The sequence below is a fragment of the Thermobia domestica genome, chromosome 14 (assembly GCF_964235325.1).
Source record: "Thermobia domestica chromosome 14, izTheDome1.hap1.1, whole genome shotgun sequence".
Classification (NCBI taxonomy): Eukaryota; Metazoa; Arthropoda; class Insecta; order Zygentoma; family Lepismatidae; genus Thermobia; species Thermobia domestica.
Genome location: NC_137467.1, coordinates 137,641,057 through 137,656,215, shown reverse-complemented (window position 1 = coordinate 137,656,215; position 15,159 = coordinate 137,641,057). Strand labels below are relative to the sequence as shown.

The 15,159-nt window shown below is 35.9% G+C and overlaps 1 protein-coding gene across 2 annotated transcripts in view; it reads left to right on the top strand.

Moving 5' to 3' along the window:
- The window catches only part of Trap1 (TNF receptor associated protein 1), a 481,869-nt gene that overhangs the window by 442,979 nt on the left and 23,731 nt on the right, over positions 1-15,159 (top strand). For both annotated transcript variants that reach the window (XM_081738896.1, XM_081738897.1), the window contains 3 exons: positions 264-411; positions 7,142-7,269; positions 10,238-10,425. In XM_081738896.1, the coding sequence (XP_081595022.1) occupies positions 264-411; positions 7,142-7,269; positions 10,238-10,425 (464 nt within the window). The remainder of the gene's footprint in view (positions 1-263; positions 412-7,141; positions 7,270-10,237; positions 10,426-15,159) is intronic.

Below are 15,159 nucleotides of genomic sequence, written 5' to 3'. Positions count from 1 at the left end.
TTTGTTGAAATACTAAACTACAGCTATATTTTTCCCAGTAAAATCTTATTTTGAAGCAAATACATAAAATAGGCAACATTAGGCACTAAAGCAATTATTTAGGCAGGAAGGGGCGAAAAAGGCAAAATAATATTGGCTTAAATTAAAACTATAACACTTAATATAAACTTTAAAACGTTATTTTTAATCGTATCTTTAATATTAAAAAATAAGCATTTTGTTTAACATCCGGTCTCTAATGATAAGTAATCATTTTATTACAGGAAACTACGAACAGCGTTAACAAATCGAATTTTGAGATTTCTACACGACAAGTCCCAAAAAGAGAAAGATGAGTTTGATAAATTTTACAAAGACTACTCTCTGTTCCTGAAAGAAGGCATTGTGACGAGCCAAGAACAGATGGAAAAGGTACTGTACATTTTTTTATATATGTTATTAGTTAACGCGTCCATTTTCGTTGAGTCTTCAGTGCGGCAATTAGGAAACGAGAATGAGTCTGTAAAAAATCAGCGAATAGCAAATGGAATTAACTTATCCAGGGTGTCTGTTGGTCACGAAAGACACGAAATCAGAAAACGGTCATGAGTCAAGAAATTTAGGTTTTGGGTCACGATTTTTTTTTTTTTTTTTTTTTTTTAAATCTGTACCAGTATAAGTGCAGACTGGAAAATTTTGTTCTATAAAACGTCAAAATTCACCACCAAAAATGTCTAGATGGCTTTAAACGCTACTAAATCGTAAGCAAAGGACGCTTCTATCGCATGCATGAAAATTCGGAATAACTCGCATCCAGATTCACTCCTTGAGAATGTTACTAATTTTGTGGTTTGGTAAAGAAAAGATAACGAAAAAGTCAGGAAATTTCATTTTGGAATTTTAGTAGTCACTCTGTTAGCTCATTTTATTCAAAACAGGAATTACTTTTGTTCACACACAGCTTTCCACGATCCAGTAAGTCATGGAATGATTTCTGTAAGTCTTGAACTGTAATAGTATTCAAGGTATTCCTCACTGTTTCCTGGATGATAAAAACATCGTTCAAAAAGCAGCCCTTCAGTAGTACGTTTTATTTAAGGAAAATAAAGTAATCACAAGGGCACAGGTTTGGCGAGTATGCGGTGTTTGTGGATTTCGTGCGTTTTGGGCCCAGAAAATCCATTAATCACTGCTTTGTGTACATGGCAATTATATACTCTTTCCAGTTTCTGCCCTCTTTTCAGTTAATTAATGGATCATGGAACACATGTATACAGTTTCCGTTTCTCTAAATCCTTCGTTATTATTTGGCGAACACTCTCCTCATTCAACTGCACGAGATCTGATATTACCCTGAGACTTGCATTTTGATCACTCAAAACGATATGCCAAATTCTATCAATGATTTCAATTGAATTTGACAGATCTCCTTGTACATGGGTGCCCATCATATTTCATGAACTGCCTGAAAGCACTGAATCTCTTTAAGCCATTCAAAAACACGGCAATTGTCCTCATAAACCTTTTTCAGTATCTCAGATGTTTCTGTTGACTGTTTCGTAAACACTAGTGGTGGGCTCAAAAACCGGTTTTTCGGTTTTTAGAAAAACCGAAACCGGTTTTAAAAAATTTAAAAAAACGGTTTTTGGTTCTTCACCGAAACCGGTTATCGGTTTTCTCCAAAACCGGTTCGGTTTTTCACCTGATTCGGTTTCGGTTTTCTTCAAAACCGATTCCGGTTTTTTCCCCAAAATTTGTTCTATTTCTGACCAGAATGGTGTTTCGTTGTTCTCCGGAAACCGAATCCATTTCCACAGAAATAGTTTCATGTGTTTTCGAAAAGTTTTCACCGAAACCAGTTTCGGTAAAAACCGAACCAGTTTTGGAGAAAACCGAAACCGGTTCTGGTGAAAAACCGAGCCGGTTTTTGAGAAAACCGAAATGTCGGTTTTTCGGGTTTCGGTTTTTATAAAAACCGGTTTTGCCCATCCCTAGCAAACACTTACAGAAATTGATAGTAATTCCTTGTTCCCTGTGTTGAAACGGTGACGGGTATTACAACACAAGTCTATGCTTAGCTGCGTCACGCATCACACTAAGAACCGACCGAGCTAGAAATTTCTGCACATGTTTCCACAGTCATATGCATTAATCACCACTGTGAAAAACTTTCGCTCCAAAACTAATTTCACAGAAAAAAAAATCAATTTTGGTCCCTAATTGTCGCACTGTGTATTTTATACACGGCATAAAAATAAGATCTCAACCCTTAGACCATGTGGTAGAAATTATTAATGTCCATTAATGGAGGTACTTGATTACACTATAAGTGTGTTTCTCTCTCTCCCCCCCCCCCCGTTTGAATCATAATGATACGTACTACTAATTACATATGAAAACATACTCTTTTTCTCCGTATCTCTCTCTTTGTCGTCCTCCCTCTAAACTTCTCTCTCAATTAAATGTTAGATAGAAATCTTGTCCTTGGTTTGGAAAAACTTCTATATTTTCAAATCTACTAGCTCTATTTTCAGTGTAACTTCGCAAAATATATATCGTAGGATATGTAATATTTTTCGAGGCATTTTTCGTGGACGTACCTCACTCTGGGATTCCGGTAGGGATCCCCAATATATCTATATCTATATCTATCTATCTATCTATCTATCTATCTATCTATCTATATATATATATATATATATATATATATATATATATAAAGACAATAATGAATAATGAAACTAAGGTAAATATGGTACTCCTAAGTAATTATCAACGAACGCGAATTCTCTATGTATGTATGTCTCTGTCTGTTGTTTGCAGTTTTTTTCAATTTTGAGCCCTCCATTCGATAGGGCATCAAAAACTATCTGAGAAAGTGATAGAATTTTTCGCATCACTCTTATCATTCCTCAGATATTTGGCCAAAAAAGTTCCTATTTCAGGAGATTTAAGGAGCCATATCTCGGGAACCGTAAGTCATAGAGAGATCACATTGGTGTTGATCAATACCTAAGAGAGTGGTGAACATTTTGGTGGCCACCGTTCACCAGACACTAGCCAAAAAAGTTCGAATTTCGGGAGATTTAAGGAACCGTATATCGGGAACCGTAACTTATAGAGAGATGATATTTTGCCAGTTTTTGCGAGAAAGAGAAGAAGATACGGATAAAAAGATTTACTTTTACATGTAAAAGTAAATCACAGTTATTCTTCCCGCTCCATCTCTCCATTCTTTTTAAATTCGTTCTGGCAATGCTCTTGGAGCATTCTCAACTGGTTTTTATTTTGATGTTTCAGTGTCGCATTTAATATAAGTGTATGAAAATATTTTTATTTTCGTAATTACTAGCCGTACGTCAATGAAATGTCTCAGATATATAGACTAGGACACGTGATATTTTTCAGAATACCTTTCTTGTAGATAACTGGCCCTGGAGACCTAATAGGGGTGGCCAAATGTTAATAAAATGTTTTCGTATAAATTTCGGGGACATTTTCTTGTTTTCTTCTAAATTTATGGACCCATTTGTGATGACATTTCTATCTCAAATCTTCCTGCCATACAGGTTTTCACTCACGCCGGTCAACTGCTTATCTCTATTCTTTGGCACTCTGCGCATGCACCATTGCTCCTGTGTTCTCGTTCTTCTTCTCATGACTTCAGGAAAGATTATCTTTTATTACACCGTGTGCTTTTTTTAGTTTGTGATATAGCTTTCCTGTGAAAAACAGAAAAGAAGACTATATTCGGAATGCTCCTCCTAGATTAAAGTGTTCATTTAATAATTGAACACACTGTTTATTCGTGTTTTCTGTGCTAAAAATCTCAATACTCTTTGTGGTTAAAACCAACACATTACTAGTTTAAGTTTTCATTTTAATTCTGAACCTGTGTTAAGACAAGGTGAGAAATAAAATATGGGTGATAGAAAACGTATTTGAAAGCAAAGAGATAGTTCTTTTTACATCTTCTTACTGAGTATTTACTTCCCGTTAAGACCTTAAAAATGCAAATATTTGTAGAGTTGATTACACAATCGTTCTTCTCTCCGAAATGGTCAACAATGTTAAACCAGGAATGCCAAAATCTTCTTTTAATCTTGATTTCTTTGTTTTAATTAAAACAAAAAAGAAAGAAAGAAAGAAAAATATTATTAGACATACGTTTCAGTTCTTGACATGGACATTGGCAAATATGAAAAGTGAGGACACCACCGAACTTTATCGGCACTTCTATCCATGTTCATAACAGGGAAGCATATGTCTGTAGTCAGTATGTAAGGAAATATTGTTTGTTTTTCCATCCCTTTATGATTATCTCTAATATCTCAATTTTTTTTAACCATCTTGACAATATTATTAGAAATATGTAAAATTGTTATACATAATACATTGATTATCTACTTGGAGTATCAGAGTATTCCAACATTCAATAATTGAACACTTACGTACTTAAAAAAGTCATATGAAGGTGTTTCATTGAGAAACTTGAACTTAGTCATAGGTATTCTGCCCTTATTGGCAGGTCACTTGCAGCAGCTGAGAAGCTTCCATGCTCCACGGTTCTCCGCTAACCTCTTCGTCTTCACGTATGATCTTTCTGTTTTTATATCGTCCATTAATTGTAGTCTCCTTCGCCCTCTCTCTCTCTTTCCTGCCACCATACCCTCTAGCACGTCCTTCATGATACAGTTTCTTCTTAAGCAATGCCCCAACCAGTTTCTCTTCCTCTTCTCAATAATATCTAAAATTGTTCTTTTCTCCCCCACCATTTCTATCACCCTCTCATTCGTTTTCTGCTCGACCCAACTAATTTCCATTCTTCTTTACACCCACATTTCGAAAACTTCCAGTTGTTTAACGTCACTTTTGCGTAATGTCCATATTTCCGGCCCATACAGTATAACACTCCACACATAACATTTTATGAGTCCTTTTCTCAACTTTTTATTCAGGGTTTCACAAAATAGATTTTTCTTCTTCCTAAAGGCTTCTTTCGCCATCCTATCCTTGACTTCACGTTAGCACTTCGTGTCATTACTACGAATAGTACCCAGGTATCGAAAATTATTCACTTGTTCTATTTTCTCCCCCCTCACTTTTATTTTGACACAGACCCCTTCGTTCCCATCATCATAGCTTTTGTGTCTCGAACATTTATTTTCATCTCATATTCTTCAAAACTCTTTCTCAAGTTTTCTAACATCCTATTGATTTTCTTTTCAGGTTCTGCAACAAGCACCATATCTTCTGCAATTCTTATACATCTAATCATTCTGCATCCCACCGAAATGGCGTCTTCATCATGTAGGCTCTTGTTTACTATCTCTTCTAGATAGATATTAAACAATGTTGGTGAAAGACAACATCCTTGTCGAACTGTCTTTCCAATTGCACTCTCCGCCGTCAGTTCGTCCCATGCCTTAACGCTTACGTATTGATTCATCCATTCCAACCCAATTTTCTTTAGAAAAACGTGCTATGAGGGTATGCTGGCAGCAAAACTTCAACTAAAGTTAATTATTATTTTCCATATGCTCTTCCGTATTTTTCATCATTATTTGCATCTGCATCTCGTCTTTTGGCATCCTGAAATGATTCACACTTTTGTAATTTTCCATCACTAACTTAGGTTTAGATTCTGTCAAATTTTCTTTGTAATATATTTTGAGTATCCTATTATTTGTTCTCTTCTTATTTCAATAGATGTTGTAATATGGATTTCTTCTGTAAAAGTAGAATCTCTTTTCCAAGGTCTCCAAGATAAAAAATCAAAATTTTATGTAGCTCTTTCGTTCATTCCATTACAGTTTAAACGGATATGGTGAATATTTCCCTCATCTATCTTGCAAACGTAGAAGAGATTAAGTCATCTTAATGTAATCTTAGCTTATAATAAAAATTATTTCTTAGTTTCCACGGCAACATTGTTTGAATTTTATATATCGAATATATTAACAATTAACACAAAACATTAAAACAATTTATGAAAACAACTTAAACAAAAATAGTATTGTTGAGTGCTGTGATAAGTTATTTGTTGCAAGTTTCAATACTTTCAATGTGCTAACAGATGCCAATAAGAGGGTTGGGGCAAACCTGCAAACTTAAGGAGAATGTATATGTAGCAGGGTTCAATTTGTTAATTTACCAGTGGGGGGATGGGTGGATCACAATGTGTAGTGCATTTGCATATACATTAGGGATAGTGGGGCTTCAAAGTTGTGGGATGGCCAAAAATATTTCCTGGAGCCTCCTCTAATCAGAGTAATATTTTATGTTCAAATTCAAAATCTAGCTAAACAAAACATTCAATTATCAAAAGTAACGAAACAATAACAGAAAATGTAGTAGAGTAATACAAAAAGTACGTAAATACAACAAACTAAAGTTGTCTTTTTTAAAAGAAAAACATTACTTACGTTTTAGTTGAAAAGGCGAGATGCATGTGAATATTCTTCGACATTTCTTGCTTTCCCCGGAAGGTTTTTCTGTAGCATTGTGACGCTTCAATTTTATCCACATTGTTGCATAATTTTTAGCATTAAAGAAACGCAAAGGTAGACCGTTTATACATACAAAAAGGAGCTTGCAACATGTTACAATCTGCAAACGATTCCTCAGATCATTCAATATTTGATTCATAGCACTGAACCCACGTTCACATTCTGCAGTTGATACCGGTATTACTGATCTTAAGTTTCTGAACAGCTGGAGGCATATAAGAAGGATTGTTCTTGTACAAACTAAATTCTTTCACTACGAAGGAAACACCATTCATTGACTGTTTCAACAATTTGGATAATCGAGGGATGGCAACGTCTCCGAAGAACACTAGTTCATTTTGATCAACAGGCCAAGAAGCAGGGTTTATCACTGAAGCATCAACGAAAAGTCTTTATTTGAAAAACGGTAGTTTATGTTGTCTAAAAGGGATTGACGTCTAAAAGGGATCTTGGCTAGAAGATCGAAACGTCACGCGTAAATGTGCTTTTATATTAAATAAGTGCAGTCTTGTTCAGCAGGACGCTACCTATAATAAAATGGAAATCGTAATTATCCTATTTACGCCTTATAATTATTATTCTTCCTATATGCCGATATCAATTTCTGCTGACATCATAAAAATGAATTAAATGTTTTATCTTTCTTGTTGCAGGAGGAAATTGCAAAGTTACTTCGGTTTGAATCCTCGCTGAAGCCAGAAGGAGAAAAAGTAAGCATTCCGGAATACCTTAGTCGTCTCAAAGAAGGACAGAGGGATATCTTCTACTTGGCTGCACCCAGGTATTATGTTTACTGTAATCCTTGACTTTAAAATTCGCGTCTCTGTGTCACTTCCCATAGCACTTCTCTTTCTTCTTGCGTAACTTAACACTTTCACGTTCTGGTCTCACTCTACCATTCATATTGTGCCTTATTGTGGGCGCCTTAATGCTATAAGCAAGTTATCGGATTATCCTCCTAATAAAATTATCCCATTTCACATTATCATTCATTCCAAACTCGCCGATGTATGACGTAGAAGTCGTTTTTTACGATCAGAGCTACCAGAGGAACAATAGGTTGAGCAAAGAGGAGGGAACGAGTTAGGTCGAATGAAATAAGACGAGTGTTGACAGTGATCGATTTGTCATGAATCCACAAGTAGTATATCTGCAAAACAATCGACTGTGCCTTGTTTGCTAGTCACCACTCTCTTCTATCAACGTTAGGTTTCCTGCCTTCTTGCTATCTAAATGTGATTAATTGAAAACACGAGCAGCAGACTGTGACGTCTCAAAGCATTCAGTTGGAAATGACTATTCCTCTTACTACGTTCAAGAGTGATTACATGAGAGGAACACATGATTTGCCACATGCGTGTTTTCACTTAGAGCAGATGCAATTCTTTCAGTGGGAAAAGGGGTACGGTGACTCAGCAGTAGAGTGCTTATCTATGGTGCATGGGGTCTGGTTGAATCCTAAGTAAGTTTGTAGTGGACAACACCGTGTCCGTAGGTTTTCTCAGGGTTGACCTACTCCCGTTTCCTTCCACCTTCTCATTTCACCAATTCTTCCGTCATCATTCACTTGCCTTAATCATCCGTTTCATTTAGCCTAAAGGGCATAAGAACTCAAAACTCAAAACTCGGAACATAAAACTCAAATACTCCATTTCATTTCTTTTGAAAATCTGTGTTCTTCATGAACATATGATGAATAATTTTAATGTTCAAGTTTGGATCAAGATATACCTTTTCTTTCCCGCCATACTGCGTTCCTTTTATATTGAACTTACTATATAATCTTAGGTTGCTTCATGTATGTTTATGGTTTCACATTAGTTGATTTTCCTCTCATATTGTTAGAAGATTTATTGCGAGTAACTAATTATCAGCCCTTTCAATTGTGTACTATTTTATGAGGAACTGCGAAAACTTACAGACTGGAAAAGTTGTGCTTTCACATCTTAGTTGAAAAAGAAAGGAAAACGTCGCTTTAGATCCTAGTTACATCTTTTCTATCAGCATACAGTACTACTGATTCACCATGGTAGTCCTTCGAGAATTTTCTGCGATATTTTGCTGATATGTGCGTAGTGAGAGTTTGCAAATACGTCTCCATGCTATTTAATAAGAGAAAATGATACAAGAACAACCTTGTTTCACATTAAGGTTCTTAAATGTACCGCATCTGCACCTACAGTTTGCACCTATTTTAATAGTGTTCTTTTTCTCTAAATTTAGAACATATTCCTAACCTTTTCACTATAGCTATTAATTATATTTCTTTTGTATTTATCTACATTTACAATCCCTTTCTTCCTTGTTGGTTTACTGGGAGAGGACATTCTATTTTTCTGACATTTTATGTATGTTATTTTACAATCGACACCAACACAACTCATGACAATCTATATTCGTTGCGATAATTGAAAAGGGCTGTTATGCGACAGATCCTTTCTCGTGAGGTGACCTCAGCGCCGTCAACTTGATGTGACGTGCGTTCATTGTTAAATGGGAATATGTACACTCATGTCCAAAATGATTGTCGCATATCTATAACTGTCTTCTTTAAGAATATAATTTGATAATGATTTTGCAGGGTACTTTTAATACTGATACTATGTGTATAATCGGAAAATGTATATGTGTGGTAAATTTCATAGGAAAAGAATTATAAATACGAAAATTAGAATGAGTAAAACAAAATGTTGCTAAATGGACAATACAGTTATATTTTCGTTTTATTGTTCTTATTTACTGTTCTTTTGACATGAAATTTGCTACATACATGTCTTTGCCGATTGTGCACATAACAACATTATAAGAAATATCGTGCGAATTCATTATCAAATTTCTTTCCTATAACAACATATTTATAGACATGCGACAATAATTTTGGACATGAGTGTACATCACTTATCCCTTTTAAACAAAGAACCAGAATTTCAATGGTTAATAAAATGAGGTTACAAATGAAATAACTACACTATTTTCTCATTGACTAATATTCATTACGAATCTATGGTATATTCAGTGCGAACTCAATTTGGGTAAAAATGATACATATTCTCTGTTAACAAAGACAGTTTTAGCTATTAAAGTAACTGGAAACAATGAATTCTGTAGCTATAGATTCTAAAATATTGATGGACTGTATAACACAAACGCTGATTCGTTCGATTCCCGGCGGGAGCTCATGTGGTTTGGATTCCACGTTAATCAGTAGGTCTACGTCTCATATAGCCTCGCTGCTGAGAAGGAACGTTAAACTCAAAATCAACTCAAGAAACGCTGATTCGTTCTACAATTGTTCGGTTTAATAATACTATGAATGTTTCTCACACTTCCACAATTAAAATAAAATGTACATGGACAACACTACGGTCTTGTAGCTATAGGCTGCGCGCACACACCGACAGCTATTCTACAGTTTCAAGTATCTACTCGACTTGCTTCTTCTTCTTGTATAGTTGACAAGTGACACTGAACTACCATCTTTTAACAAAAACAATTTAAATAAGTTAGTTAGGACTAAACAAATATTACCCTTGGGGTAAACTGTTTCAGCCTGATTATATATCTGTTTTTGGTACTGAATGTCTAGAAGTTCGTTGTGATTTTGTGTCAGCATATACTAAGTAAGGAAGGAGTGTTTGTATGAATAACTGAAATATGATTATTCGGTGTTTCATGCATTGATGTAATTGAGTAAAAGACAGTCAGCAGTGAGAGTTTTCTGAGTTAGTTTTATATATTATCTATTTCAGTCGTATTCTAGCAGAAAGCTCACCTTACTTTGAAGCGCTGAAGAAGAAAGATGTGGAAGTTCTGTTCTGTTATGAACCTTATGATGAATTAGTATTAATGCAATTACGTCAGTTTGATCGTCATAACCTTACGTCAATCGAAAAGGAAATGAGACAAGATAAGGAATCAGCCTCATTAGATGATTTAGGTAAGTTGGTAAGTCTGGATAAATCTTAATGAGTAAGTATAGATGAATAGTTTGAGCTCATACTTTTAAGTGGGAGGTTCCTGCTGGTTCAAATACTCTTGTTAGCTGCCGTTATTGAGGTTTTCCAGGCTTTTCCGTTAGTTTCACATGGCTAGGGTTGCCAGATTTAGTAAACCAAAAACCGGGACACTAATCTCAGGCTATACAAGGTGTAATATAAAGGTATGGCAAAATTTCAGGGGTAGATTCTTTATGGGTAGACAAGCAAAAGGGTTCATATGACCATATGTCGGGAAATGCATCGTTACAGAGTTACTGCCATTGAGCCGCCTGACAGTGTAAGATAGTCACATTCTGGTCGCTCCTTAATGTGGTCTAATTTAAATCTCAATTACTCAGCCCCTTACTAAGCTAGGGAGATAATTTTGGTATCTATGTGTTCCTGAAGGACGACGCTTTCCGCCGATATGTGCTTTATGCATATGGGAGTACCATGGCCGACGGGGGAAGATAATTACCTGTTTTCTTGTTTTTCGCATTAGGTTTTTGGGGGTGACATTCCTTCCCCTTTTTGGGGGTACATTCATACAATGCATATCGGCGGAAAGCTTCATCCTTCAGGAACACATTGCTACTAAAATTATCTTTTTAGCTTAATTAGGAGTTGAGTTATTGAGGTTTAAATTGAATCACATTAAGAAGTGACTATAATGTCACTATTTCACACCGTCAGGCGGCTCAATGGCCGTAACTCTGTAACGATGCATTTCACGACATATGATCACATGAACTTTTTTTTTGCTTGTCTACCCATAAAGAATCCACCCTTGAAATTTTGCCGTACCTTTTTATTACACCCTGTATATAAGGTCAGGGTTCCTACTGATTTGATCAGAATCAATTAATTATCTGTCTTTCCCAGGTTACCATCAAATTTTCCAGTTCATTCTTCACACAGTTAACACAAATGAAGCCCCACAAGGATGTACAAAGAATGTGAAAAGGTAACATAAGAAGAGCTGCCTGACGTCCCTTATTCCGAACTCCAATTTGTTCTGTTTAACAGGTCCTAAATCTTGTGCGAGTTACGACACACTCTCTCATTTATGATTGAATAAATACTATTTTCTTTGTACCGTCATCACCTGAGTCAAAAACATTATTCTAAGAGTAATAAAAGGGCACCGCACAATCCTTACGGAAATTGAATTTCGGTGGAATTACTCGAAACCGTGATATGTTGTAAATATTGTGATCCTGAGAAAAAGTCTCAATGGGTACAACCGCCAATCACTGACGGTTTGGCCTCTACAGGGCCACTTTTTTCAAAACAGCAGAAGGTAACGGTATTCTGGATTTCGGTGGAATTGCTCGAAACCACGACATGTTGTAGATATTATGATTCTGAGAAAAAGTCTCCAAGAGCACAACCACCAATCAGTGACCGTTTGCTCACTACAGGACCATTTAAAGAAAAACAGCCGAGTAGAACGATGTTCTGGATTTCGATAGAAATGAATGAAACTGTATATGTTGTAAATCTTGTCATCGTTAGAAAAAGTCTTAATGGGCACATTCATCAGTGATTGACCGTTTGGTCACTACAGGCCACATTTTTTAAAGCAGCCGAGTTTAACGATATTTTAGATTTCAGTGAAAATGAATGAAACAGTGATATGTTGAATATGTCGTGATCCTGGGAAAGGGCGTTAATTTGTGGCTACCGAGCAACTTTAGGTCAGTTGGTAGAGCATTTATTCTCATGGTTCTTCTGGGAGGTTCGGCCCAGGACGATCATCTCTAGGATTTCCGGGGCTTTCCTTTGTTCCGCATGACGAATATCGGGATATTACCTATGTTTAAATGGTGTTAGCTACTACTCACCACCTTCCTTTACCGTGTTGTGGAACAGGATGAGAAGATCTAAACATTTTTATGGTTTCATACAATCCCAGAATATCGTTACCTTCTCGTGTTTTAAAAAAAAATGGCCTCGTAGTGGCCAAAGGATCAGTGCTTGGTGACTGTGCCCATTGAAACTTTTTCTCAGGATCACAATATCCACAACATATCATGGTTTCATGCAATTTCACCGAAATCCAGAATACTGCTACCTTCTGCAATTTTATTAAAAAATGACCTGTAGTGACCAAACGGTCAGTGATTGGTGGTTGTGCCCATTGAAACTTTATTCAGATCATAATATCTACAACATATCACAGTTTCAAGCAATTCCACCGAAATCCAATTTTCATAAGGATTGTGCGGGATCTTTTAGCAAGAAAAAAATATATTTACGCTAAATTCAGAACGATAAACAAAAAGTAAATCTCCTTAAAGATTCACGCAGGCTTTCCAAAAGTTTGGGAAAAAAAATCCAGTATCAAAAGCAAGAGACATACCTTTATGTGTGTAACTGCTACTTCTTGTACTAGACTAAGTTGTTACGAAATTTTAACCTAAAAATTACTGAAAATTTGACTTCACTCTACACCTACTGGACTGAATACAAGCGCTTGATTGTAAAATTGTTCGTCAGAAGACAGTACACAGAACGAAATAGTTTAAATGCGGTTAACATGCAGCGACTGAGAGAAGTACCACCTTTGTTGATTAAAATTTCAACAAAGAAGCCGTTGTGCACTGCCGATTTAAGTATAAAATAACTAGTAGGTAAAGCCCGTCACCAGGAAAAAGACGTTCTTTTCTATTGAAAGTGATATTCAAGAAATTATTGCCATAATATATCCCCCCGTCTTGAATATTTTTCAAATCTTTTTTTCTCTTAAAAGCTAGACAACCCATAGGACGAAAGAAAGGATGTGATTTTCAAACTCCTTGGTGTTTGTTTAGTAAATTTAATTAGCTACACAAATCTTCCGAAAACCTTCCGTTTTTAGATATAGACATACTAGTTCTTTCAGATTGACCTTTTTTAAATCTGAAGAACGAAATCCGGGACAAAAAGGCGTCCCAAAAGCCTTTCTCGGGACAGGTAATTATTTCACTGAAAACCAGGACGTCTGGCAACCCTACACATGGCAGTTATTGGGATCCCCTCAAATACAGGTCGTTGCTTACTTCCTCAGTAAATTCCGTGTATTTTATTGTTGATGATTGTAGGCTAAAATAAACGGTCTCATTAATGCTGTCTGTGGAACCTAAGTTGGTTTTGTTAGTTATACTAAAAACAGTGATGTGTGTAGTGAAACTCCTCCTGTTTGGTACGGAAACGGGAGACATTCCTTAACCAACTAGTACAGAATATTGAAATGTGATAACATGTTCGTAATCAAGTGTGCAATATGATTAAGTCAACTGATTCAAATTTACATGGTGAATTCTGATAACAGTTGCTTGTATGTTCAATATAATTGTAACAAAATCAGTTTTCTTTCCATATATAATTTATTTTTAAAGGAGATATTTAAAAGTGTAATAATTAAAAAAAGAAGAAGAGGAAGAAGACTCAGCAGGTTGAATCCAGTCAACTGTATTTCCAAGTTATTAAAATGAAGAAGTGTCAATCGTCATCGTCATTTTGATTTTCAAAAAATTTCCTTGGACATTACATTATATTGTCAGAGTCTTGGCAAATATTGATGTTATCAGATTTAAGTGGATTTTCCACATTTAAGTGTATTTATTGAGGTTATTTTTTGGTGCACCACATAAAATGTTAGAAAAAATGAGAAAGGGCTTTGAAGAATATGGGATGAAAATAAATGTTAGAAAGACAAAAGCCATGGAGATTGGAACGAAGGAGTCTGTGTCAGATATAAAAGTAGGAGGGGAGAAAATAGAACAAGTGAATAGTTTTTGATATCTGGGTAGTGTTCTTAGTAATAACATGAAGTGCGAACGTGAAATAAAAGCAAGGATAGGAATGGCGAAAGAAGCCTTTAGGAGGAAGGAAAGTCTGTTTTGTGGGACCTTGAATAAAGAGTTGAGAAAAAGACTCATAAAATGCTTCGTGTAGAGTGTTGTACTGTATGGGGCGGAAACGTGGACATTATAAAAGTGACGAAAATCGACTGGAAGCCTTCGAAATGTGGGTGTGGAGAAGAATGGAAAGAATTAGTTGGGTCGAGCGGAAAATGAATGAGAGAGTGTTAGAAATGGTGGGTGAGAAAAGAACACTTTTAGATATTATTAGGAAGAGGAAGAGAAACTGGTTGGGACATTGCCTAAGAAGAGATTGTATCATGAGGGACGCTCTAGAGGGTATGGTGTCAGGAAAGAGAGGGAGAGGGCGAAGGAGACTACAATTAATGGATGATATTAAAACAGAAAGATCATACGCGAAGACGAAGAGGTTAGCGGAGGACCGTGGAACATGGAAGCTTCTTAGCTGCCAATAAAGGCAGAATACCTATGATGATGATGATGACATAAAAGTTGACCGTTATATTATACAATACATAGGTTTGTAATATTAGAAATCCAAAAGTGCGGCTAGCCCGTGTTCTGTTCCCAGTAGGAACTCACTTGGTTCGGATCCCACATTAAGGCCAACCACATATTTATTGACATTGGTGTGGGACTTCCTATTCTCAACAAAACCCAATTTTCTAACATTTGCCGGTGCTTCATATATTTAAGACCAGTGGTTTTTACTAATGGGGAGATTAAAAAAAAAAATGTGCCAGGTAGCAAGGTAGTAACCATTGCTTTAGACTATGCAGCTTTATTGTAAAATGACACTTTTAAAGTTTAATTACAATTAGCTTTTTT